This window comes from Herpailurus yagouaroundi, unplaced genomic scaffold, assembly GCF_014898765.1.
Source record: "Herpailurus yagouaroundi ecotype Mexico unplaced genomic scaffold, PumYag 222, whole genome shotgun sequence".
In the NCBI taxonomy this organism is placed as follows: domain Eukaryota; kingdom Metazoa; phylum Chordata; class Mammalia; order Carnivora; family Felidae; genus Herpailurus; species Herpailurus yagouaroundi.
The window spans coordinates 18,597,702-18,623,841 of NW_024412453.1; the positions used below are offsets into that span (position 1 = coordinate 18,597,702).

Sequence of the window (26,140 nt, forward strand, 5' to 3'; positions counted from 1 at the left end):
AGCCGAAGTCGGCCGCTTAACCGACTGAGCCACCCAGGCGCCCCTAAAATTATTTTTTTTTAACTGACGATGAAGGAGATTGAAAGTCACCTGACGCAGTGCACCTGCACGCACTTGCACGTCCGCACATGCTTGCACACTGCAGACTTGCACACCTACACGTGCTTACCTGCCTGCACACAGCTGCATATCCAGTCTTTCCCCGGGCAATGCTATCCCATCACAATAGGTTGTGAGCCCCATATGTAACGTTAAGTTTTCTGTTAGCTGTACTAAAACAGTAAGAAGGTCAGGTGAAGATCATTTTAATTTTAACAGACGTGTTACATACACAATACGAATATATATATATACGTGCGTCTTAAAGTAGGCTCCACACTCAACACGGGGCTTGAACTCATCACCCTGAGATCAAGAGTCGCGTGTTCTACTGACTGAGCCAGCCAAGTGCCCCAAGAACATATTTTGTTTAACCCAGTCGATCCAGAATATTACCATTTCAATGTCACATGTAACGTACGATGCTTAGTGAGATCTTTCACATTCTTTTTTCGTATGAAGTCCTGTAATCCAGTGTGAGTTTCATTACACCCGTGGTGCAGCGCAATTCCGACCAGTCACATGGCAGGAAAGGGGGGGGGTGGTTGCTCCGGGGTCAGACGGCTCGGCTCCAGAGAGCCACCTGACCACATCCCACGGCAGAGCTGACATGCAGAGGAGTCGCCAGCTGCAGGAGGTCGAGCAGGCACTGGGGACCCGGCAGCTCTGTGTCCAGATTCACGCGAGTCTCTTCACTGAAGCCTGTGCCGTGTCCCAGCCTCCCCACCATCCCTGGACACCCCTAGCCTCTCAAACCTCCCTGTCACAAGCTGCATGGTGGTTCCCAAAAAGTAGATCCAAGTTCATGAATGCAAGCTTATTCAGAGAAAGAGTCTTGGTGGATGTAATTAAGTTACAGACCTCAAGATCGTAATGGATTATGCAAGTGGGCCCGAATCCAGGGAGCAGTGTAACTTACAAGAGACAGAAGGACAGAGACACGGGGGAGAAGGCCGTGGGAAGACAGAGGAAGAGAGTGGGGTGACATGGCCACAAGGAGAGCCCGGGGCTGGACCAGGCAGGAGGGTCCTCCCCTGAAGCCTTGGGGAGGAAGGAGAAGGGCCCTGGGATGCTGGTCTCCAGAACCACAAGAGAATAAACTTCCATTGTTTTAAGCTCCCCTGTGGTGATCACTGGTTACAGTAGCACAGCCATCGGCCTAAATAAATGGGGCAGGTGGGGACCTCATCCCAGGGCCAGCTGTAGGGACCGAGATGCAGGGAGGAAGCAGGATAAAAGCACGGCCAGTTCAACACGCGGCTGTGCTCAGACATGCATGGCTCCTCTGCCCCCCAGGTGCCCCTTCGATGGCAGCAAAATGACAAAGGTGAAGGAGCCCAGGGCCAGGGGAACACAAGGCACAGAGACAGCAGCAGGAGCAAGGATCCAACGTGGCCTGGGAGAGTGATAGGTGGAGGGTGGAGCAGGGGGAGCCCCAGAGGGCCGGAAGTGCGGCAGCGTCCTGGGCAGCAGCCTATGGCCAGTAACCGATGGAGGTCCAAGGTCAAGGTCCTCAATGCTCCAGGGGGAGGACCCTTCCTGCCTCGTCGGGCCCCTGGCTCTCCTGGTGGCCACGTCACCCCAGTCTCTGCCTCCGTCTTCCCATGGCCTCCCCCCCCCCCGTGTATTCACCTCTTCTGTCTCTTCTAAGGACACCCTAATTCAGCATGGGCTCATCGCCAGACCCTTAATGACACCCGCAAGGGTCTTTTTTCCATACAGACTCCCATTCACAGGCACAAGGCCATTCACAGAGTTAGGACTCAGACCTACCGTTTCAGGGACCACCATGCAGCCCACCACGCAAGCTACACCCCAAAATAAGTTAAGACGTCTCCCAACCCCGTCCTCTGCCTTATCCAGAGGAGAGAGATGGGCCTCATGGGACTAGCACGCTGGACCCCACCGCAGACCTGGCCCCGGGGGCTCCCTGGCCCTGGCTGGGCCCTGTCCTGTTTCCGCTTCTCTTTGGTGGGAACACGAGTCCGTGCGTCCCTGCTAAAGCCATCACCTCCGTCTGCCTCTGAGCCAGCCAGGCCAGGGCTCTCACCCAGAAGAATTATTTTCTGGAGAAACTGTTTGCCTCTGTTTTTAAGCTCGTGTCCTTGGGACACGTGACCATCTCCCCAGAGCTCGCCGGCTGGCGGACAGATGCTTTGCACGAAGGTGGTGGAGGGAGGAAGCTCGCTCCTGTGGCACTCGAGCAGGGCTGTGGGTGGCGAAGGAGCACACAGCAGACGGCCTCGTCCTGTGCGCGTCCTCGGGATGGGCGGCCCGCGGACGACCCTGTCTGTCTTCCTTATTTTTGTGCCTGTGTATCTGCATGGGGTTCTGTCGCAGGAAGCCGGCCCTGCAGTGCAAAGAAAACCATTTTTCGAGAGGCTCCGCAGACTAGAAGAGCAGGTAAGGGTGCCCAGTTACGCGGGGCAGTTGATGGTGTCACAGAAACAGAGTGGGAAGTTGTCGGCGCTCTGGGGACCCAAACGTGGAGTCCTCGGTTCTTCCGTTCAACCGATGCTATTGTCACCTGTGGTTGGAAAGCAGCACAGAAGGTTTCTTAGGCTCTGTTATGAAGATAAGCCAAGTGACCATGGGACTGGGTGGGCATCGGGCTGGGAGGGGGCATGGGGAGCCCTGGGGGGTGCAGCTGGAGGGGCGCAGGGTCACGGGGGGGCAGGACCCTGAGAGTCACAGGGCTGGGGGATGTGGGGCGGAGGGGGCATGGGAGCCCGAAGCCCTCGCCCCACCTAGTGCAGCCCGGGGCCCTCGGGTTGGTCACCCGCATCTCTGAGCTCGGCCGCCCCGGGGCCGCGGTAATCGGCCCACCCCTCAGCAGCGGCCTGGGGATCACATCAGTGCGGAGCACGGCCAGGGCTCGGTAGGCGCCCAGACGCGCGAGGGGGAAGTCATGTGCCGCGTCCTCCCCGGCCCTCGGCCCTTGTGATGGCTGTGTGTCCTCTCTCTAGTTTCGGAGGCTCCAAGAGGTGACCCTCACACACCTGCGGGGCCTTGCCAGCAACTACAACCTGTCCTACGACATTGACACTCGGTTCCAGAGCCTGGCCCTAGAGACCCAGGCCGTGGCCCTGGCCGTGAACCGGTCACAGGCCGCCGTGCAGGGCGACCTGGGCCGCCTCAAGACCTGGGTGCAGAAGTCACAGCGCAGGAGCCGGAAGCTGGACTCCAGGCTGCTGGCCTTGGACTCCTCCCTGAGTGACAGGGACAGGCAGCTGGCCCAGGCGGAGAAGGAGCGGGAGGCACAGGGGGACGGCCTCGCCGGCCTGGGCCTGGCCCTGCGGGCCCTACAGGACACGGTGGCCGGCCTCACGCACCTGGTGCAGAGCCAGGGCGCCAGGCTGGCTGCTCTCGAGGGACGGCTGCAGGTGGCCGGTCCTGGCGCCGTGGCCCCGGGGCCGACTTCGGCCCTGCCCCCGCCCCCGCCCCTGCCCCTGCCCCAGCTGGGGCTGCCAAGCCCAGGCTCCCCGAAGCTGCAGAGGGGCGGGCAGGCGCTCAGAGCTCCGCCTGAGCCCGGGGACCCACCTCAGGACTTCGCCGGCCGTCTCCAGGGGACGCGGGAGCCACCAGGCCCAGGCAGCCGGCGGACCCGGCCGCCCGAGAGACCAGGAGAGGGTAAGTACCATGGCCCGCCCTTCCCCCGCTGGTGCCTCCTTGGGCCTCCGGTCCCCTCTGAACAGCCTTCTCCCCAGAGCTGTGCGGAGAGGACACTGGCCTCACAGTCGCACCTGCTGGCGGGAAGGAGGGGGCCGTGCAGGGGATGGTCTGTCTGCGGATCCCCCGCAGCCTGGGCGTTAGGGACAGATGGGCACACAGGACTGGGGTGCCGCCCGGGGTAAACGCCCCTTCGTTCTTGAGTCCAGTGGGCCAGCGAGTTAGAGATGTAGGTCCGCAGCCTGCCAATCGGGACCTCGGAGCAGGTACAGCTGCCCCGGGCCCACCGCGCACCCCCCCATGGACCCTTGGTCAGGCAGACCTGAAGGGCAATGACCCCAAAGATGTTCAAGTCCTGATCCCTGGGCCCTGTGGATGCGTCACCTCACACAGCAAGGGGAACTTCCGTCTGCGATGACGCATCCTTAGACGGGAGGGGATCCGGGATTATCCCTTCTAGGGGAGGCAGGAAGGACAGGATCGGAGAAGGAGGTGTGACCCCAGGGGCAAAGTTTAGACGGATGTACGGGAGGGGCCGTGAGCCACGGAGTGGGGGCATCGCTAGACTGGAAGGGCAGCAAAGGAACCACGGCTGCCCACGCTGTGAGTTGAGTCCGGGAGAGAGACCCATGTCTGGCTTTTGACCTCCAACCTGCAGACCCGGAAGACCCTGAATTTGTGTGGTTTTGAGCCTCTAAGTTGTGGGGCTCCCTTACAGCAGCCCCGGGGGGGGGGGGTTAATTCTGCCCAGTTGTGTGACTGCCCCAGCTCCCGGTGTCCCCGGCTGCGAGACAGGCTGGTGGTTCGGCCGCAAGGACCAACAGGGCCGGGCACCGCCACCCTCGCAGTTACTGCTTGAGGCAGGTCGGCCACGGGGTCTGTGGCCTGTGCCCCACAGCAAGGGCAGTGCCCGCGGTCATGGGTGCTTCTGCAGCCCCCTGGTGCCCGGGCTGACTCTCCCGTCTGTCCCCAGCCTGCAACGTGGGCCCCGTGCTCGTCTTCCCCAACGCCTCCACCCAGAACGTCGCCTTCCTGAGTCCCGGCTTCCCCGCAGGCCTGCGGGCCCTGTCTGTCTGCAGCTGGGTCCGCGTGGCCTCGGGCCACCTGGGCACCCTGCTCTCCTACGCCACCGAGGAGAATGACAACAAGCTCGTGCTGCACGGCAGGGACTCCCTGGTCCCTGGCTCTGTCCACTTCGTGATCGGAGACCCGGCCTTCAGGGAGCTGCCCCTGCAGCCACTGCTGGACGGCCGGTGGCACCACGTGTGTGTCATCTGGACGTCCACGCTGGGCAGGTACCGGCTCCACGTAGACCGCAGGCTAGTGGCCACTGGCTCCCGCTTCAGGGAGGGCTACGAGATCCCTCCAGGGGGGTCCCTTGTGCTGGGCCAGGAGCAAGACAGCGTGGGGGGTGGGTTCGACAGCTCCGAGGCCTTCGTGGGGAGCGTGGCGGGCCTGGCCATATGGGACCGGGCGCTGGTCCCCGGGGAGGTGGCAAGCCTCGCCACTGGGAGGGGGCTCCCTCCGGGCGCTATCCTCACGCTGGACGACGCCCACCGGCTGGGCGGATTCGTGCAGAGGGTGAACTGCAGCTGCCTGGCGCTGTGTCCCTGAGGCTTTGTTCTCGGGCTGGACGGGGACAGCCTGAGCAGCACCAGCCACCTGTCCCCCGGCCCCAGCACACCCCCGTAGAGGGCCCCCTCCCGGACTGGGGAGGGGACAGGGCAGCGTGGAGGGAGGGGGGGGGCGGGCCACTGGGCAGAGCGGGGCTGTGGGAGGATGGCAGGCAGGGACAGAATGGGCTGTGACACCATGCCAGCTGGGCCCCACCTGCCAGCTGGGAGCGCAGGACTCCAGTGGAGACTCTCTGGGCTGGGGCTGCCGATGGAGAACCCCGTTTTCCTGGAAACAGTGTGGGTGCATTTGAACTACCGTGGGCCTCTCTAAGGCGGCTTATGGAAGAGTCCTTCTGGGCTGTCCCTGCTCCCGTGTCCCTCGTGGAGAGGACCAGGGATCCATTTCCTGCCCCAGGGCTCCACTGCCCTATGCCGGGTGCCCTGGGGGTTCCCTTAAGGTGCTGTGGTGGCTGGAGAGGCTGCCAGAGCCGTCGGGACGGGGGACCCACAAAGGGAGCAGGCTATTCAGGAACGAACGGCAGCCTCGCCGGACCCTCACCGGAGCGCGTGTCACCAAGTTCACCCGTGTCACGGGCGCAGTTCAAAGACGATCAGCGAGTTTACCGAGCTGGGCAACCGTCACTGCGTTCCACTTTGGGGGGGTTTCCACGGCCCCTCACCCGCAAACCATGCCTGGTCGTGGTCGCTCCTGCCGCCCCAGCCCCCGCGACCACGGAGCGGCTCCCCGTCTCGGCCGACCTGCCTGGACGTCGGACATCTCTCGTGATGGAATCCCACTCCGTGCCTGCCCCTGCCGCTGAGCCCCCCGGCCTCGCCCACGAGGCAGCACGTCAGGCACCCGTCCTCTGCTGTGCCCGCCCCCACCAGCTGATGGGCACTGGGGTTGTGTCCAGGCTTCGGCTTCAGCGAATAAAGCTGCTCCGGGCATTGTCACGTGAGTCCCCGTGCGCTCCCGTTCCCTCGAGTGGGCACCCGGGAGGAGGTTTTCGGGGCCACATGGTGGGGCGGGGTTTACTGTGTTGACATCGTAGGGTGATGGACATTAACCCCTCCGGGGGTGGAGATGCCCAAACCAAGGAGGAGCCAAACCCAGGCTCACAGAATCAGGGAGGAGTCAGGGTAGACAGAACAGGGCAGTCGCCCCCTCCCCCCCACCCTGCCCCACGTGGGAGAGGTGTGGAATCACGGAGTTTGGAAACGGGCTGGGTTCTCAGCACTCCCCCCGTTGAGTTTTATTTATTTTTTAAAGATTTTATTTAAAAAAATTTTTCTTTTACGTTTATTTATTAGTGAGAGACAGAGCGTGAGTGGGGGAGGGGCAGAGAGAGAGGGAGACACAGAATCCGAAGCAGCTCCGGGCTCCCAGCTCTCAGCACAGAGTCCGATACGGGGCTCGAACTCATGGAGCGTGACATCATAACCTGAGCCGGAGTCGGACGCTCAACTGACTGAGCCACCCAGGCGCCCCTAAAGATTTTATTTTTAAGTAATGCCCACACCCAACATGGGGCTCAAACTCACAACCCTGAGGTCAAGAGTTGCACACTCTACCGACTGAGCCACCCAGGCATCCTGAGAACTGCCCCACTTTAAAAGTGAGAAGGGGCTCCTGGTGGCTCAGCGGTTAAGCATCCAAGTTCGGCTCAGGTTGTGATCCGTTCGTGAGTTCGAGCCCGGCATCGGGCTCCGAGCTCCGGGAGCCTGCTTCGGATTGTGTCTCCCTCTCTCTCTCTGCCCCTCCCCCACTCTCACTCTGTCTCTGTCTCTCTTTCTCAAAAATGAACAAACATTAACGAAATTTAAATAAAAATGAGAAAGCAAACTGGAGAGGCCCCCAAGCCCGCACCAGCCCAGCCTCGAGGGACCCTGGTTTCAGCCCTGCAGCTGCCCCGTGGGACAGGTGACTCCCTCACTCTCCGCAGAGCTGTGGCCCCAGCAATCTGGGGCCTTCCGCTCAGACCCAGCCAGGCACCTCCCCCTACACCACCTGTCCGTGAGTCAAGGTCTGAGGAGGGGGTCTGGAACTGAACCCCCCCCCCCACCGGGTGGCCACGTGAATGCCCCCTGAATCACTGGGCTCTGCTTCCTCTGGGACTTCCCCAGGGCACCACACCTTCAGGGAGAGCTGTGCCTTCTCTTCCTTCCCAGGCGCCTCGGGCTCTTTCTGGAGCTCTCGCTCTGTCCCACTGTGCTATTAAGGAAGGAGAAAGAACATCTTTCTTTAGGGAAGACTGGTAATCTGAGCAGTATTTCTTCAGAGACAGCTGGGCCCCCTGCATAAAAAGACCACTCAGGGTGTTACTTCTGAGTGTCCCCCCCCCCTTGGGTGCTTATAACACCCCGGGGTCCAGGTAGCTCACAGCAGCACCCCTACGAGTCCATGAACCCTAAACCACAGGGATTTGGCAAAGACAACATCGCCGTGGGCTCTCACATCCACATTCAGGAAACTTCGTGGGAGAGGGGATCCCAAGAGGGTACAGCGGCCTGGGGAAGGACTTGCAGTCAGGGCTGACCCAGCGGCGGGGGCAGGGGGGGGTTCTGGTAAGTGAGTATTTGAGACAAGGGAAGCCATCCAGGGTTTGGAGCAAGGCAGTCTGAATGGGGCCATCCCCATGGGGCCAGTGACAAAGTCCCCTGTGCTTTTTAAAGCATGATCTGTCGAATCCCAGCTATGACCTGAGTCTGCCGTGTTTCTGGGTAAAGAGGACAAGACGACCCAGGTGTCCTCCTTATGTTGCGGGGACCAGGGCCTGATAGGAAGCTGGGGCTGGTTTCTCTCTTCCCCACCTGGCCATCTATCCTCTGCAAAGGCCACTGGTCCCGCAGAAGCACAAGTCCAGGCCCTTCGTCTGACAGTGTTGGCCTTTAGGACCAGCCTGACCCTGCTTGGCGACAGGGATGCCCCCCACCTCCAGCAGGATCCCTTCATCCCCCATCGGTTCTCACCTCCCTATCACTCAGCTCAGCACTTCTGCTGGCCTGGACCCCATCATCCACTCCACTCGGTCAAATGCACCCAGCCCAACCCTGCCTGCTCCTCTGGGCCAGTGTGTGCCAGCCTCCGTGCGCTGGGCCACAAACTGGAGGCCACCATGCCGCTCTTATCCACCACCAGAAAGGGCAAAGCCCTAAGACGCTAATGACAAAACACCTCTTTCGAAAGAATGTTATTCTTAGAATTTCCAGAAGAGCATTGCACAGTAACTGTGGGGAAAATTTAAAACCCAGTTGGGGATTTCTTTCCTGTTAGTTTGGTTTTAGTTTTGATTTTGAGTTATTCGGGGGAGGGGCTCTGTTACCTTCTCAGCCTCAGAGCCTCTAACACACTTTTTAAAGTTGTTTGTTTGTTTTTTTAATGTGTATTTATTTTTGAGAGAGAGAGCGAGAGCAGGGAAGGGGCAGACAGAGAGGGAGACCCAGAATCCTAAGCAGGCTCCAGGCTCCGAGCACGGAACCGATGTGGGGCTCAAACTCACGAACCATGAGATCATAACCTGAACCGACTTCAGTCGCTTAACTGACTGAGCCACCCAGGCGCCCCTCTAACACACTTGTTACACCTTTTTCTTTTGAAAAGTTTCAAACCTAAAATACAAAAGTTGTAAGAGGAATACATTGCACCATCATAAGTGCTTGGCCTAGACTGACCGAGTCAACATTCTGTCACATTTTGTCCTCCCTGTCGGTGGCCACCTGTCATTATGATGACCAGGCCATCCACCTGTATAGGTCGTGTGTCTCGAGAACAAGGACCTTCCCTGCGGTGACTCCAAGACAATGCTCAGCCTTGAGCGCTGAACCAGACTATCCTACCACCCAGCGCAGGGGCCATCGGGAGCCTCAGTCTGCCCGGTGGCGTCAATCCCGTGTCACACAGGGCGGTCCCAGCCCTTTGTGGAACAGAGCTGCCCAGCAGTTTAGCAGATGTCCCCCAGTCTGCGTGTGCGTGATTCCCCACCGTGATTCTGCAGCAATGCCACAGGGGCCACGCGTCTCACGGGCGCCGGCGACCGCTCACTCCCCGGCAACCCGGCGGCCACGTGTCCACCCGTCCTTCCGCGCTACTGGTCGGCGGCCACCTGCCCTCCTCCCCTTTCCTCTGGTCTCGTCCGCGCGGACGCCGGCCCTCCCCTCCATTCCTGCCGTGACCCGTTCTCGGAAGCCGGACTCCGGTCGGTCACCCAAGCGCCCGAGCGGGCGGCGCCCCTCTCGTCGACCCCAGCTGCCGCGGAGCCCCCACCACCCAGGACGGCGCCGGGCGCGGGACTACAACTCCCAGAAGGCCCCGCGCGCGCGCCCCTGCGCGGCCGCCGTCGCGCATCACGTGGGGCTGGCCTCGCCGGTCACGTGGCCGCGGCGCGGGTCACGAGAACAAACACTCGGCCGCCGCGCTTCCCGGGCGGGTTCGGCCGCTGCTGGCCATGGCCAACGTGTCCAAGAAGGTGTCGTGGTCCGGCCGCGACCTGGACGACGACGAGGCGGCGCCCCTGCTGCGGAGGACGGCGCGGCCCGGGGCGCCAGCCGGCGAGGGCACGCCGCTGCTGAACGGGGCCGGGCCCGCGGCCGCCCGTCAGGTGAGTCCCTTCCGCCGGGAGAGCCCCGGGCCCGCTCCTCAGGCCCCCCGCCGCCGGGAGCCGGGAGCCGGGCGGGTGCGCCCCGGGCGGCCTCGGGCTACGCCTTCCCGGCCGCTCCGTCTCGCGGGTCAGCGGCTCTGGCGGGCGAGGGGTCGCCGGGTCGGCGGTGGCCCGGTGCCCGGCGGGTGCTGGCGGGCGCATCGGTGCTCTGACCATCCCCCTGCCGGAGAGGAGGCAGCTGAGGCTCGACTAGTTCCGGAACGTGCCCCGGGGCCGTTTTGGCAAATGGCAGCGCTGGCCGGAACCTGGGCCCTGGGTTCTGGAGTCTTGGGAGGGAAGCTCTGGGCCGGGTGACTAGTGGGGTTCGAGGGGCCGGCCCGGCTCCACGAGCTTCCGCTTGCACAGTGTTTTCTGGCGGTGGGGAGGTCTGCCGGCCCCCCTTTTCTGCAGGCACCAGTACGGGGCGATCTTAGGAAGGACGAGTGTTTCCACCCAGGTGCCCTTAGCAATTAATTGAAACTGGGGCGTCCACACAGACGCTGGGAGCGAGTCAGGGTGGTTGCGGGGTGGTCAGCACATCGGCGATGCAGTGGAGGTGTTTAATGAATTGCGTGTGGTGTTGATTTGGAGTTCTTGGATTCTTTTTATCCATTGCTTGCTCTTACTGTTTTTTGCGTTTATTTTTCAGTTTTTCTCCTCCTGGTCTAGATCTGTCCTTTAAACGTTTGGACAGTGTTTAAAGATGAGAGAGGACCCAAGCCTCAGGCTGTTTCTCTAGAGCTTATCTTTGTACCGCCCCCCCCCCCCCGAGGCATCGGACAGCCAAAGCCCACGTCTGCTCTTTGAGTGAAATCTTAACGTTGAAATGCTTTCTGTGTCTATATGAGAAGTGATCTGAAGTGGCTCATGGGGGGGGGGGGACGCATAAGGGTGCTTTGTCATTTTCTTCTTGGAACATTATTTTTTCCTCTTCTAAAAGAAAGTAACCCGAGGCCTACAAAACAGAAGCATCAAACTGGCTTTAATGAAAGAAATTCGAAACTTTGGGGTGGAATTTGGGTTTATCTTGAGAGTGAACGTGCTGGGGTTTCCCACTTCTCTCTCTCTTTTTTTTTTAACGTTTCTATTTATTAGTGAGAGACAGAGAGAGAGAGACAGAGAGAGAGAGACAGAGAGAGAGAGAGAGAGAGAGAGAGAGAGAACGAGTGGGGGAGGGGCAGAGAGAGAGGGAGACACAGAATCCAAAGCAGGCTCCAGGCTCCGAGCTGTCAGCCCAGAGCCCGACGTGGGGCTAGAACCCAGGAACTGTGAGATCATGACCTGAGCCCAAGTCAAGTGCTTAACTCACTGAGCCACCCAGGTGCCCTGGGGTTCCTCGTTTCTCTTTGCAAATAGACACAGGAGTTGGCTTTTATGGTTTTTGTTTTGTTTCATTTTCTTTTTTTAAGAGCTCTTTGAAATCTTTCCTTAAAAAAAAAATGTATTCCCTTAAAAAATGCAAAGCTCTTTGTTCATCTGTGTTAGGTAGTAACAGACTAGCCTTTCTTAAACAATTAAGAAAAAAGTTTCTCCTGCACGTACTCAGTGCCCGGCTGCGTGCAGTGTGCCTGGGACACTGAAGCGCACGAAGCAGCTTCCTTCCGACCGGCTGCAGGCTCACGGAGACACAGGCCTCCTGCTCCGGGAAGACCGTGAGGGGCCCCAGAGACAGAAGAGGTCACAGTTGGTTCCATTCTTTTTTTAAATTTTTTTTTTTTGACGTTTATTTATTTTTGATACAGGGAGAGACAGAGCATGAACGGGGGAGGGTCAGAGAGAGGGAGGCACAGAATCGGAAACAGGCTCCAGGCTCTGAGCTGTCAGCACAGAGCCCGACGCGGGGCTCAGACTCACGGACCGCGAGATCGTGACCTGAGCCGAAGTCGGCCGCTCAACCGACTGGGCCACCCAGGCGCCCCTGGTTCCATTCTTGAAGAGTGTGAGACCCTCAGGCAGGCCGGTGGCTGGGAAAGGATGAAGGGTGTGTTTGGGATCCTGTGCGAGTTTGGACAGTAGGTGGGAGTGGGGAGAGAGGCGGGTGGGACCTGCAGGGGACAGCTGCTGGCTTTGAATTTGGCTCTATCTTGCGGAGAGCGCTGCAGGAAGCTGGCCGTTCCAGCCTGAAAGGGTCGTAGCCCGCTGTGTGTGGACTGGCACGCGGGAGACTGTAGGCATTTGAGCTGGAAGTGTCGCTCCGCACCCCGGGAGGCGAGCCCCGCAGCCTCCTCTGCCTCAGCGTCCCCGCCCACAGAAAGGTCCGTGTGCGTGCTGCGCTCAGCGCTGTGCCCGTCCCAGCCAGCCAGCGGTAGCCGCTGTTCATAGTCTTCGCGTTGGGAACGGCAGCACGAACGTGACTGTCCTTGGGTTGTCGTTCACGGGGTGACTCCGCTGGAGGCCGACGGGATTCCTCGACGCTGGCCTTTTGGTGGGAGGGTCTGCTCTGGGCCCGCAGGCCAAGCTCATCGTTAGGCTCGGGGGCGCCCTGGTGCTGCTCTCAGTCCCGGGTCCATTTGGACTAAAATGACATCCCAGGCCAGCAACCCCCCTGCAGGAATGTTCTAGTGAATCAGACGCGGGAGCTTGTCTTGGCCACCTACTGGCCCTCTGGGGTTTGTTGCATTGTGTCCAGAGTCGCGTGGTGGTGGTGGTGGTGGTGGTGCCACCGCGGCGTGGGCGTAGCCTGCTCCGCTCCTGAAGAAGCTGTTCTGGGCAATGCCTGCCGGGTGGCCTCCCTGCCAGGCTGCTGAGTGCCCCGTGGGGAGCAAGCACGGTGGGCAGGGTGGACTGGCGACCCTCCTGAGCTCAGCCGCCTGCCTGGAAGGAAGCAGGCTGCTCTGAGCCACCTGTGGGATGCTGTCCCCTTGGGCAGGCCCCTGGGCCCGTGGGGCCGGAGTGTGGGGTGATGGTGACTTATCAGCGAGTCACTGCCGTTGTGCTGCTGGGACAAGAAGAGGGTGTGGTCAGCCAGTCATGGTTACGTGTGTGGGTGGCGGGGAGCGGAGCATTTGGAGAACTTCTGCGGGAAGTCTGAGGCAGAAGCAGATGCTTCAGCGGTGGGGGTGGGGTGTCTGCAGGGTTTGTAAATGCAGGACATTTCCAGGGATCTCAGCTTTGGGAAGATCTGCCTGGGACACCTTAGGGTCAGGAGGCGGGTAGCACTGTCAGGTTAGTGTTTAGAATCGATTCCAGGGATCTTCTCTGGAAGCTGGGTTACCTCCGGGTCTTCCCTGGTGACCTTGGAGCCGCAGACCACAGTCGGGGAACGCCAAGGGCCAGGGCGGGGTGTTCGGGGAATCCGCCCGGGCGGCTCATCCGTCGTCCTCCCCAGCCCCTTGAGTGCTGGACATAAGCAAGCCCCCCGTCTTTCTCCTCGGTGGTTTCTAGCACCTCGTCATTCCATCCTGGAAGTTCCTCTGCCTTGGCGTCTGTGTCCTGTCCTCCCTTTCTGTCTGCCCAGCCCCACCTTGGAGGGTCCAGGCTGGTTGCCCCACTGCCCTCCCGTGAGGGCTCCCCAGATGGGTGTCCCTCCTGTCTTTAGTACCACTCAGGCAGGGTCAGCATGGGTGGGACAGACCCCTGTCGTCAGCAAGGAGGCAGGCTGGAGAGCTCAGGGCCAAGACCAGGCCCAGGCCTAGACAGAACGTCCGGGGAAGCCTCCCGGGCAGAGGCCATGGTGGCGTTCCCGTCCCAGACGATTCCGCCCACCGTCCCCTGCCCCCTCTGCACGGCTCACTCCTTCTCGATGGGGCTCAGCCTGCCGGCCTCCTCGCCCACCTGACCCAGCGTGCCAGGTTCTCACAGGCTCCCTCGGGTTTGCGCTCGGTTTACAGGCGCCTGTCTGCTTGCCTGTGTGCCCCTGGCCGCTGCGGCCCTGTCCTCAGTGTGGAGCATGGACCTTGGCGGCTGTCAGAATGCGGCACGGTCGAATAGAACAAGAGACAGCTTGTAAGTTTTGATTTTTTTTTTTAATTAAAAAAAATTTTTTTTAACGTTTGCATATTTTTGAGAGAGATGGAGACAGTGCATGAGTGGCGGAGGGGCAGAGAGAGAGGGAGACACAGAATCCGAAACAGGCTCCAGGCTCCGAGCTGTCAGCCCAGAGCCTGATGCAGGGCTTGAACTCACAGACTGCAAGGTCATGACCTGAGCCAAAGTCGGACACTTAACTGACTGAGCCACCCGGGCGCCCCAATAAGTTGCTTCTAAACTTTTGCTTTATGTTTGAGTAAAAACGTACGACAGAACTTGGCACCTTAACCAGTCTTTAGGGTACGGTTCAGTGGTGTCGGATGCATTCATGTTGTGCAATTGTCCCCACTGCCCGTCAGGGAACTCGCCCGCCTTGCACAACTGAAACACTGGCGCCCCAGCCCCTCCCCAGCCTGGCGCCCACTTTTCTACTTCCCGTCTTTGTAGACCCGAGTAGGAACCGCGCTGTGGTGTACGTGCAGTCACAGCGTCTGTCTTGCGTGGCCAGCTGCCGTCTCTCAGCATAACATCCCTAAGGTTCCTCCGCGTCGTAGCAGATTGCAGAATCTACTTCCTTTTCGAGGCCAGACTGTCTTCTTTTGCACATGTGGACCCCAGTGGATTTATCCGTTCATCCGTCAAGAGACACTTGGGTTTCCCCCCAGCCCCCTGCCCCGTGGCCTGATCATGCTTCCGTGAGTGGGGTGTGCAAGGATCTCTTCAGGTGCCTGCTTCCAGCTCTACAGTGCACCCCCAAGGTGGGGTTGCTGGGTCACGTGGTCATCTTGTGCTGAATTGTCCGAGGAGCCACCAGGCTGTGTGCCGCGGCCGCCGCACCATCACGCCCCCGACCCCGGCACACACGGCTCGGGCTCCTGGGCACCCCTGCCACATTCACGACTCCGGGCTTTGGTGGTGGCCGTTCTGACAGGTGTGAGGTGGCATCTGGTGGTTTGGATGTGCATGGCTCTGGAGACGTCGAGCACATTGTCCTGGGCTCACTGGCCATATGCATCTCGCCTTCGGAGACGTGTACTCGGGGCCTCTGCCCACTTTTGTGATTGGCTTCTTTTTGTGGTTGACTTGTGGGAGTTCTTCAGGGTTAAGGTGCTTGACTCCTTTCAGAAGCGCGATTCATAGCACGTTCTCCCTCTCTGCAGGCTGCCTTCCCCTCTGTTGTGTCTTCTGATGCACGGGGGTTTTTTGGCAGGTCCCATTTGCACGTGCTTTTGTTTTTAATTTTAAAAATAACTATGGATTTACAGGAAGTTGACAAGGCCATACAGAGCAGGCCCGAGCGCCTTGCCCCCATTTTCTTCACTGCGTCAGTCCCCGTAGTGACAGCACAGCGCTGAAACCGGGACACTGATGTTGGCACGCAGGCGGTTCTCCGCCCTACGTCACGCAGGTGCCTCCGTGTGAGTGCCACCGCAGTCAACGTGCAGACCGTGTGGGTCGGCACGAGGCTCCCTCGTCCTGCCTCTTGTGGTCACCCCTCCCGCACCCCGATCCGTTCTCGTCCCCCAGGCCCGACGTTTCCAGAGAGTCAGGTCCGTGCAGCTGCACAGTGTGTAATCTCTGGGATCTTCACGCCCTAGAGATTCCGTCCCGGCTGTTGTGCGTATCAGTAATTTGAGGAGCTCGTATGTCACCTCACCCGTGTTTAAGAGAGAGAAACAGACACGACATGAAATAAATCACTGAACTTCAAGTAAATGGTTTTTCTCACCATGAAAGATGTTTCCCGGAAGATGCCTTGAAGCCCAGAAAAGACGTGGAGAAGCTGGGGGGGGGCCGGCCGCCTCACCTCCACTGCCATCACGCGGTCCGGGTCCAGCGTGCTCTGCTGGGGTGCGGTCCACCCTCCACACCTGGCAGCCTCTGTGTCACCTGAGCACGGGGGACCGTGCCCACTGGACCCTTCTTGCCGCACCTCTCCGGAGGTGATGCACGTGCGGCGGCCTGGCCCCTGCAAACCGTTTAGACGTCAGAGGAAGCACTTTGCAGGTCCCGACTTTGGGCACCCTTTTTGCGGAGGAGTGATTGCCTGGTGTACTCGAGCTCCTTTCGTGATCACCGGAGAATAAGTGGCTCCGTCTGCCGGGTCGAAGCGCAGACCACCGTCTCCAGATGCCCCTCACTTCAGCGCTCAGTTCCGCCCAGGCGTTGTTCAGCTGGGTTGTCCGCGCTTGCGCCCCGTCCGCCGGCCGGTCAGCGTGTGTGGATGTGCGCCCAAGGAAGTGCACTCGGTGTTGGCCACGCTCAGGCTTGCGGCCGGGGGCGGTGGCCCAGGACCCCTCTGGGTCCACGCGTCTTGTCTGCAGAGCGGAGGCTGTTCCAGGTCCAGGCGGCCTCCTGGCTGTGGTTCCCTTGAGAACTGGGACCTCTCGCCGGCCCAGCACAGTCGTCAGCGGGGCTGGCCCTCCTGCAACCGGGGAGCCCCATCCTGTCTTTCTGCTCAGATTCAGCAGTTTGGGGCCGTTCCCGATCGTTTTTAAGAGAGAACCAGATGTTTATATCAGTAGCCCCGCTTTACCAGAACTCGCTGCACGTGTGTGGACGGACGTGCCCAGCTGCACACGGGGCACGGGTCCTCACGGGAACACTCAGCGCTGTGGGGTGAGCATGGGCCCCATGGATGTCTGAGCCCGCAGACAGGACGAAGTGAGAGGTCGACAGCAGTGACTGGTAATGAAATAGGACAGTCGTGACGACGTCCCGTCCCAGAAGGTACGCGAATGCGGTCTCCGTCTCCAGGCGTCGTACTGTTGTCGTGCATGCGCCCTCGCTCCTTTGAGGACACCAGGTGGCAGGATGCCCACGTGACGAGGTGGAGGGAGGCGGGTGGCGCCTTGTGATGTGGCGCTAGGTGGCTGCTGACCTTGTGACCGCCCATCAGGAGGAGGGTCATCTGCCTGCTGACCACGCGGCGGGAACCGTGGCCGGGGGGCTGGCGTCTGATTCGTTCTCGTGCTGCGTCCTGTTCTCTGCATCTGGGCCGACCCCCAGCGCAAGGCGCCCAGCTGCATGTGCCCTTCTCAGAGAAACCACGAGTCACGTTTCGGTGCCAGTATGTTCCACGCAGTACTTGGGACATACTTAACACTGCAACATGATGTTTCTCTGAAGTGCGAACGTTGGCCAGTCCCCCGACGTGGCCGGGCGGTGGGTGTAGGAAGAACCATGCGCCCGGGTGTCTGTCCTCTGTGGCTGACCCGCCCCCGGGCCCAGGAGCCCGGCCCTGCTTCAGAGGCACCCTGGGGGTGCGGGTGCCCTGACCACACGTCTGGAGGGGCTGCGTGGAGACCTGTGACAGGTCCCCGCCTGCCGGAGCCTCCCGGTCTCCCGACGACGAGACACAGGAGGATGGGTGGGGTGGGGGGAGCCTGGAGGACGCTCGCGTGGGCGTCCTGCAGCCCTTGGTCCCCGGGGCTGGCAGCTGTCTGCAGTCTCGGTAGAGCGGAGGAGGGCCCGGCCTCTGGGGCCAGGAAGGCCTGGGCTTCCCGTTCAGGGGCTCGACTCGTCCCGGGCCCCCCGCCGGCCGTGCCATAGGGTGGGGGGGGTCCCAGATGAGTCAGCACCGCCTGTGGCTGAGCGCCCTGTGATTTCTCTCACGCTTCCAGTCACCACGCTCAGCGTTTTTCCGGATCGGACAGATGAGCAACGTGGATCTGGATGACGAGCTGCTCGACCCCGTGAGTGCTAGACTCATCCCCTACCCTTCGCCTCTCACCACCCACCCCTTCCTCCTGTGGGGGTGCCGCCCGGCAGGGGGCGGACGGGGAGCGCCGAACACGAAGGTGGTGGACGGCGGGCAGGGCCGGGCAGAGCAGGGGGGCAGCCGTGGGTCATGCAGAGCTCAGGGACAAAATGACCAGCTGTCTCGCGCGGACCCCAGAGCCTGGGCGACCGAGGGTCTGATTGCCCTGAGGCTGAGCCACGTGAGCAGAGATGGGGCAGCGTGAGCCGGGAGGGAACACTGAGCGAGAGTGTCATGTGGGAGCACGAGACAGCTGGGGAAAGGCCAGGGGAACAGGCACCACCCGGGGGAGAGGGGCCTCCAGTGGGCCGGAGGGGGACTCTGGGGACAAGGACCTCAGGGGTGAGGGACCTTTGGACAGCGTGATGCCCTCTTGCCCTGCCCCGTGCCGAGCTGTCCGGCAGCTGCCGGGGAGTGCTTCCTGAGCCCGCCCGGCTCCCCCGACTTGCATTTGATTTCCTCCTCGGTGCCTCGTGGTTCGGACCTGCGTTTCTGTGATGGCTGGTGGCAGCCCTCCATATGTCTTCTTTGCAGAAATGTCTCTTCCCATCCTGTGTGTTTTTATCAGGTTATTTATGTTTTCATTATTGGGTTGTAAGAATTCTTTAACTTTTTTAAAGATTTTATTTACTTATTTTTAAATTTATATTCAAATTAGTCAGCATGTAGCGCAACAGTGATTTCAGGAGTAGATTCCTTAGTGCCCCTCCCCCATTTAGCCCATCCCCCCTCCCACACCCCCTCCAGCAACCCTCCGTTTGTTCCCCATATTGATGAATCTCTTCTCTTTTGTCCCCCTCCCTGTTTCTATATCATTTGTGTTGCCTTTCCCTTAGGTTTATCTGTTTTGTCTCTTAAATTTTTTTTTGAACGTTTATTTTTGAGAGAGAGAGAGAGAGACAGACAGAGCATGAGTGGGGGAGGGGCAGAGAGAGAGGGAGACACAGAATCGGAAGCAGGCTCCAGGCTCCGAGCTGTCAGCACAGGGCCCGATGCAGGGCTTGAACCCACGAGCCGTGGGGTTATGACCTCAGCCGAAGTCGGCCGCTCAACCGACTGAGCCACCCAGGCGCCCCTCATCTGTTTTGTCTCTTAAAGTCCTCATAGGGGGTGCCTGGGTGGCGCAGTCGGTTAAGCGTCCGACTTCAGCCAGGTCACGATCTTGCGGTCCGGGAGTTTGAGCCCCACGTCGGGCTCTGGGCTGATGGCTCGGAGCCTGGAGCCTGTTTCCGATTCTGTGTCTCCCTCTCTCTCTGCCCCTCGCCCGTTCATGCTCTGTCTCTCTCTGTCCCAAAAATAAATAAACGTTGAAAAAAAAAATTTAAAGTCCTCATAGGAGTGAAGTCCTCTGATATCTGTCTTTCTCTGACTGACTAATTTCACTTAGCATAATAGCCTCCAGTTCCATCCACGTAGTTGCAAATGGCAAGATTTCATTCTTTTTGATTGCTGAGTAATACTCCATCGTGTATATATTCCACATCTTCTTTTCCATTCATTCATCGATGGACATTTGGGCTCTTTCCATTCTTTGGCTGTTGTTGATTGTGCTGCTATAAACATGGGGGTGCATGTGTCCCTTTGAAACAGCACACCTTGGGGCGCCTGGGTGGCTCAGTCGGTTAAGCGTCCGACTTCGGCTCGGGTCATGATCTCGCGGTCCGTGAGTTCGAGCCCCGCGTCGGGCTCTGTGCTAACAGCTCAGAGCCTGGAGCCTGTTTCGGATTCTGTGTCTCCTTCTCTCTCTGACCCTCCCCCGTTCATGCTCTATCTCTCTCTGTCTCAAAAATAAAATAAAAGTTAAAAAAAATTAAAAAAGAAAAGAAAAGAAACAGCACACCTGTATCCCTTGGATAAATGCCTAGCAGGGCAATTGCTGGGTCGTAGGGTAGTACTATTTTTAGTTTTTTTGAGGAACCTCCATACTGATTTCCAGAGTGGCTGCACCAGCTTGCATTCCCAAGAATTCTTTAATTTTGATGAACTCCAGCTAACTATTTCTTTCTGTTGTTACTGTACCTTTGCTGTCTTATGTAAGAAGCCACTGCCTAGTCCAAGGTCATGAAGATTTTCTCCTGTGTTTTCTTCTGAGACTTCTTTGATTTTAAAGATTTTGTTTGTTTTGGGGGAGAGAGAGAGAATGCCCATATGCACAGGCATACGAGTGGAGGAGGGGCAGAGAGAGAGAGAGAATCTCAAGCAGGCTCTGTGCTGCCCGCACGGAGCCCGACTTGGGGCGTGATCCCACAACCCTGGGATCATGACGTGACCTGAGATCTATGCTCAACCGACTGAGCCACCCAGACGCCCCGAGAGTTCTATGATTTTGGGTCTTGAATCTGTTTGTCACTGATTTTGTCTGATGGAAGGTGAGGGTAGAGCTTCACTCTTATGGATGTGGATGTCCAGTTCCCTAGCACTGTTTCTCAGAAAAACCCTTCTTCTTTCCACACTGAGTTGTGTTGGCACCGTGTTCAAAAGTCAGCCATCCACGTGAGGCTCTGGGTCCCCCTTGTCTCCACCGATCCCTGTGTCTGTCCTGGAGCCAGGGCCACACTGCCCGGGGGACCGGAGCTTTCATGTGAGTCTTGAAACTAGGAAGTGAGTGTCCTCCAACTTTGTTCTCCTTTTTCAAGCTCGTGTTGGCCGCTGGAGACCCCTTGTGTTTCTGTGTGGTTTTTAAGCATGTCGGTTTCTTTGGGGACGCCAGCTGGGGCGGCCCGGGACTCGCTGCTGCTTCTTAGTGCTCAGTCCTCTGACCTGTGAGCACAGTGTGTCTGTCCACATATTCACATCTCTAGGTTCTCTCAGCGGTGCGTTGTGGTTTTCAGCACACACGTCTTACGCTTCCCTTGGTAAGTGTATTTTAGGAGTAAGTATCATTTCATATATTGTACTTTTGGTGCTAACGTAAGTAGGGTTCTCTTAATTTCATTTTTGGTTGTTCATTGCAGGCATTTAGAGATGTGTTTGATATTTGCGTGCTGATCGCATATCCTTCAATCTTACTGAATGCGTTATAGTTTTAATAATTTTTTAGTATGTTTTTTGAGATTTTGTGTATACAAGATCATGTCACCTGCAAATAGAGAGTTTTGTTTCTTCCTGTCCACTCTGGATGCCTTTTCTCTCTTGGTGTCTGACGGGCCTGGCGGAGCCTCCAGGACGAGGTCGAGCGGAAGTGACCATCCTCGTCTTGTTCCTGGTCTTCCGGGAGGAGCTTCGGTCCTTCGCCATCGAGGGTGATGACTGACGCCTCGACCAGGTTGACGTGGTTCTTTTCTTACTTTGTGACATATTTTTGTCATGAAGGAGTGTCGAATTTTTATCAGGCTCTTTTTCTGAACTTACTGAGATGTTTGTGTGGATTTTTTCCTTTATTCTGTTGAAATGGTATTGAACTGTTTTTACTCAACCACACTTCAGACACCAAGTGTGTGGGTTTTCCTCGCCAAGCAGTTCTCTGCAGACGTCAACCGGGTGTCCTACAACTTAACTCAATTCTGACACTCTTATCCGGCATTATGCAGACCCCCGGGGCTGAGGGCCCAGTCCCACGAGACCACCCCCTCTTCCAATGCCAGTCACAAATCCAGGCTGTCACCTGTGCTTCTGATCCATCGGCTCTGAGTCGGGGTTCTCATGCCCACCCCCCCTTCTCAGCCTCCATAATTTGCTAGAACAGCTCACAGAACTCAGGGAAACCCTCACTCATGTTTACTGGTCCATCATCAAGGATAGGACTCTCGGGAACAGGCACCCTGCAGAAAGGCCATGGGATTTTGGAGCCGGGTGCCGGCCCCTGGGACAGACCAACAATGTATTTCCCATGGTTCCATAAACATGACATTACTTGATTTTCGGACGTTAAGCCAGCCTCACGTCCCTGAGATAAACCTGCCTTGGTCATGGTGCCGAGGGATCCGATGCACTGGTTCCTCGTCCAGGACTTAGTGTCTGCATTCCTAAGGGGGTGTGCCTGTGCCCTCCTGTCTTGTGGCACCCTCGTCTGGCTCTAGGGTCCACAGACTACTGGCTTCATAGAACAGATGGACACATGTCCCCTCCCCTTCTCGTTTGTGCTTGCTCTTAAAAAAAATTTTGGGGAGGGGGGCGCCTGGGTGGCTCAGTCGGTTAAGCATCAGACTTCGGCTCAGGTCACGATCTCACGGTTCGTGGGTTCGGGCCCCGCGTCGGGCTCTGTGCTGACAGCGCAGAGCCTGGAGCCTGCTTCGGATTCTGTGTCTCCCTTTTTCTCTGACCCTCCCCATTCATGCTCTGTCTCTCCCTGTTTCAAAAATAAATAAAAACGTTAAAAAAAATTTTTTTTAATTTTTTTTATATGATGCGTGTTTATTTTTGAGAGAGAACGAGCAGGGGAGGGGCAGACAGGGAGACACAATTCGAAGCAGGCTCCAGGCTCTGAGCTGTCGGGACAAAGCCCGACGTGGGGCTCAAACCCAAGAACCGTGAGATCGTGACCTGAGTCGAAGTCGGGTGCTTATTCGACTGAGTGCTGCAGGTGCCCCCCTGTGGTTTTTTCTTAAATGTGCTGGCTCGTCAAGTATGTGGCTCTACTCTTTCTCCTACAGGACTTGGAACCCCCTCACCCTTTCCCCAAGGAGATCCCGCACAACGAGAAGCTCCTGTCCCTCAAGTACGAGGTGGGCCTTCTTCCTCTGGGCCCCACCCCAAGCAGCCCCTGGGCACCTGTCCCCCGCCCCCGCCCCACGTGAAGCTGGAGCGTGGGGTCAGGCGTGGCGTTGTGTCTGCCGCCCGCAGAGCTTGGACTATGACAACAGCGAGAACCAGCTCTTCCTGGAGGAGGAGCGGCGGATCAACCACACGGTGAGTCTGCGCGGGCCGCCCACGCCGCTGCCCCGTGCTGCCCTGGTGCCATCTCCCTCCCCCTCCGTGGTCCTCGCACCTCCATCCCTTCTGCAAGAGACACCAGCGTGGGGCCCCGTGTGGGAGCGGCTGTGTCCTGTGGGTGGCGGAGGCCGCCTCCTCCCAGGCGCCCAAGGTGGCGGCCTCTGATGGCAAATCGGTTGGGAAGGCCCACTGCCTCTGAGATGACCAGAGGCCTCCTCCCCGTGATGCGGGGTCCGTGTGTAGCGTGCCGTTCCCAGTGGGGGCCTCCCCCCCGCCCCCGTTTGGGGTGGGCCCCCCCCCCCCCCCCCCCACAGGCCTTCCGAACGGTGGAGATGAAGCGCTGGGTCATCTGTGCCATGATCGGGATCCTCACGGGCCTCGTGGCCTGCTTCATCGACATTGTGGTGGAGAACGTGGCTGGCCTGAAGTACAAGGTCGTCAAGGACAGTATCCTTCGTCTGTGGTCCCCAGCACAGGAGGGTCCACCGGCAGCGAAGCCTCTGAGCCCCGCATGTGTGCTATCAAGGGCGGGGAGGTGTGGCTGCGTGCCCGTGTCTGTCACGGCCGGGAGGTGACGGTCCGGTCAGTGCGCAGCTCCTGGCGCTTGGGGCTCGGGAGGCCGGGCCGCAGGAGAGAGCAGGAAAGTTTTCATCCTTGACGAGCCCTCGACATCGACAAGTTCACGGAGCGGGGCGGGCTGTCCTTCTCCCTTCTGCTGTGGGCCACCCTCAATTCCGCATTCGTGCTCGTCGGCTCCGCCATCGTCGCGTTTGTGGAGGTAGGGCCACCAGGAGGTCGAGGCAGGGGCGCATGCGTGGGTGGGAGCCCTGACACTGTGCTGGCCGGGTGGGTGTGGCTGCACTGCTGGGGCCTCTGACGCAGGTGTTAAACATCCAGTCGCCCCCGACCCCAGGGCGCCGGGCTCCTGCCCCGCTCAGCGAGGACTGTGGGGCCGGCCCAGGTGGAAGGGACCCCCCGTGTCTCTCAGAAGCCTGCCTTCCTTCGCCTGCCCCTTTGCCTCTCCCTTGTCGTGGGTATAGCATCCGGAAGCTTCTGTGTGGGGTGCCGTGCGGTGCCCTCCCCACCGGCCCCTCGGCCGGTGTGTGGCATGTGCAGCGTCCCCCGCCCCTCGTGCCCTCTTGGGGACACCGGGCTTCCTTTCCCCTCCTTTCCCACCCCTCCCGTGGTCTGCCGACCCTGGTGGTCACTGCCTGGGGGGTGAAGCGGGAATCCCTCCGTGGGCAGCTGTTCCCCGTGTGGGGCCCCGCGTGACTGTGTCCTCCTGGGCCGGGTGGTGGCTGCGGCCCCTCGCTACCTGACCGGGCTCAGTGCTGGCCTCTGCCTCCTTCCAGCCGGTCGCTGCCGGCAGCGGGATCCCCCAGATCAAGTGCTTCCTCAACGGGGTGAAGATCCCGCACGTGGTCCGGCTCAAGGTGAGGCCCGGAGGGGGCGCGTGGCTGGCAGCAGGCGCTCCGCGTGGGGTTCTCGCGGGGTCGGGAGCTCCCGGTTTGCCCGCCTGCACGTGGGGACCGGCCCAGACGGACTGCGTGTGCTGCCCGTGAGCACGTGCGTGGATTTTACGTAATCTTGCTTTGGAAGGTGGTGAGGTTTTCTCTTAGCGCTTTAAGTCCTGCACAAATGCTGAAATGGGGTATCTGTTAGGGTCACGGCGGTGTGGAACCTAAGTTCTGCGTGGTGGTTAACGTTTCCAAACGAGAACAGCTCTGGTAGAGTGGTGGGTACGCTTGCCGTGACGCTTCTCTTGTTCTTAAAATTGTCCTCGATGTTCGTTACACTTACTGTCTTTGACACTCTGTTTCTGAGGAGGTTGGGGGGGTCAGGAGCGTGGTCCCTCCGTGGTCCTTTGCGGTGTTGGGTCGGCATGCCTCAGCCAGAGGCTTCTCACCCCGTCTGGGGAGAGGGGGTGCTCCTGGGGGCCGGCAGCTGTGCACTGGGGGTGACACCCCTGGGGAGGCCCCGTGCCCTGCTGCAAAGGGCAGGACTCGCCTCGGAGCCGCCGGGAGCAGCGTCTGCCCCGTTGCTACCACACTGGTAGCCGGGTGGCGGTGGGCAGCGACCCTGGCAGGTGGTCGGCAGAGAAATGTACCCGGGGGCCCGGAGGAGCCGTACCTCCTGCTGCTTTCTGCTCCCTGGGACACACGAGTACTCAGGGTAGAAAATGGGAAGGTAAGGAAGTCAGGAAAGAATCAGCCGGGAGCCCGGCTCCGAGGATACCTGCGGTAGACGTGTGGGCCCTCCCCACCTGCCTTGTCTCGTGGGGCTGGGGCTGGACACGTAGTCAGGATTGCTTCACGTTTACAGCTTTGCTACAGGTTCCCAGACCGTGTGGCCTTCGATCAGAGACTCGATGTGTTTTCCCTTGTATTCTAGACCCTCGTGATCAAAGTGTCTGGAGTGATCCTGTCTGTGGTGGGCGGATTGGCAGTGGGAAAGGTAACGGAGCGCGTGTGGTGCCGTCCTAGCCTGAGTCCCCCGCGCTCTGCCTGCGACCCGAGGCCACTGTGTTCTCTCGGAGCCACGCTTGTCTGAGGGCGGCTGTCCTGTGCTTCTAGGAGGGGCCGATGATTCACTCCGGCTCTGTGATCGCCGCCGGGATTTCCCAAGGGAGGTCAACGTCGCTGAAGCGAGATTTCAAGGTGAGTTCTCTCCTGCCGACACGGACGACCACGCATCCCTGGGAGGCTCCGCCAGGACCTTGACCTCTCCCGCGACCATCCCCAAGGCACGCAGAACGAGGAGGCAAGAGTGACTCATGGACACATTGAAGAGGCTTAGTTTCAGGACCTGTTCCAGAGCACTTTTGTCACGTTTCCCCTAAAAGCCACCACGTTTTGATGGCTAGTGCGCTGAGTTGATGTGGGAATGCACACGTTCGTTGTTTTTATAAGCAGAGTCTTAGATTTTTCAACCAAGAACGTGTTTTCAGCTCATCTGTTCGCAGTTGGCGATGGGGTTTTGAGTTTCTAACGTGTCTCTTAGGCAGACTGTGACGTGTCCTCGTTGTTGTGAATGGGTGTCTTCGGTCCCCTCTCTCGGTTGTTGGCGTGCAAGGGTGCGTTCAGCGTGTGTCGCCTCGTCAGCTCTCTGGTCTTTGTGAATGCAAGTCGATGGCTGTCCCGAGACGCCTTCATGTCCCCTCCTCCCTGCCCCCCTCTGCCTTCGGGCCCTGTCTCCGTGGCCTCTGGCTGACCTCGGCCCTTTCTCAGTGAAGTGCCCTCGGGGAGGCTGGCTGAGCCCCACTCTCCCCGTTTCTTCCTGTTGTAGATCTTCGAGTATTTCCGCAGAGACACGGAGAAGCGGGACTTCGTCTCAGCGGGAGCTGCGGCCGGAGTGTCCGCTGCATTTGGAGCCCCTGTGGGTGAGGAGGGCGGCCTGTGCCGGGGAGGTCTCCGTGCCCACTGTGTGGAGGAGAGTTCTTGGTGTTGGCAGACTTTGAGCTCGGGGTGAGGATGGGCACGTGCCCCCGAGAGGCCCTGTGGCCGCCCTTGACGGTCTCG

General features: G+C 59.3%; 3 protein-coding genes and 1 long non-coding RNA gene across 8 annotated transcripts in view; 3 read left to right on the plus strand and 1 right to left on the minus strand.

Moving 5' to 3' along the window:
* Window positions 1-11,632, minus strand: LOC121019727 (uncharacterized). The gene is made up of 3 exons (XR_005785748.1): window positions 11,515-11,632; window positions 10,084-10,085; window positions 1-43 (listed from the first exon to the last, which is right to left on the minus strand). It is a non-coding gene; the product is annotated as an uncharacterized LOC121019727 (long non-coding RNA).
* On the plus strand, window positions 2,236-6,336 carry PTX4 (pentraxin 4). The gene is made up of 3 exons (XM_040459477.1): window positions 2,236-2,502; window positions 3,066-3,729; window positions 4,742-6,336. The coding sequence occupies exons 1-3, from the start codon at window positions 2,251-2,253 to the stop codon at window positions 5,380-5,382; spliced, it is 1,557 nt and encodes a 518-aa protein (XP_040315411.1). The 5' UTR covers window positions 2,236-2,250; the 3' UTR covers window positions 5,383-6,336.
* Window positions 5,696-9,207, plus strand: LOC121019726 (uncharacterized). 2 transcript variants are annotated; one of them, XM_040459481.1, is made up of 2 exons: window positions 5,696-6,339; window positions 9,121-9,207. In XM_040459481.1, exons 1-2 carry the CDS (start codon window positions 5,724-5,726, stop codon window positions 9,135-9,137), a joined length of 633 nt encoding a protein of 210 aa, XP_040315415.1. In that variant the 5' UTR covers window positions 5,696-5,723; the 3' UTR covers window positions 9,138-9,207. The 2 variants fall into 2 exon arrangements, with proteins under 2 accessions (XP_040315415.1, XP_040315414.1); XM_040459480.1 differs by having other exon boundaries at window positions 9,138-9,190.
* The window catches only part of CLCN7 (chloride voltage-gated channel 7), a 25,752-nt gene continuing 9,355 nt past the window's right edge, over window positions 9,744-26,140 (plus strand). For 2 of the 4 annotated variants that reach the window (XM_040459473.1, XM_040459474.1), the window contains exons 1-10: window positions 9,745-9,982; window positions 17,614-17,685; window positions 22,343-22,414; window positions 22,533-22,598; window positions 22,937-23,069; window positions 23,291-23,400; window positions 23,975-24,055; window positions 25,014-25,076; window positions 25,196-25,279; window positions 25,908-26,001. In XM_040459473.1, the coding sequence (XP_040315407.1) occupies window positions 9,830-9,982; window positions 17,614-17,685; window positions 22,343-22,414; window positions 22,533-22,598; window positions 22,937-23,069; window positions 23,291-23,400; window positions 23,975-24,055; window positions 25,014-25,076; window positions 25,196-25,279; window positions 25,908-26,001 (928 nt within the window). In that variant the 5' untranslated portion in view covers window positions 9,745-9,829. Of the gene's footprint in view, window positions 9,983-17,613; window positions 17,686-22,342; window positions 22,415-22,532; window positions 22,599-22,936; window positions 23,070-23,290; window positions 23,401-23,974; window positions 24,056-25,013; window positions 25,077-25,195; window positions 25,280-25,907; window positions 26,002-26,140 lie in introns of all 4 variants that reach the window. The other 2 variants (XM_040459475.1, XM_040459476.1) reach the window with 2 other exon arrangements.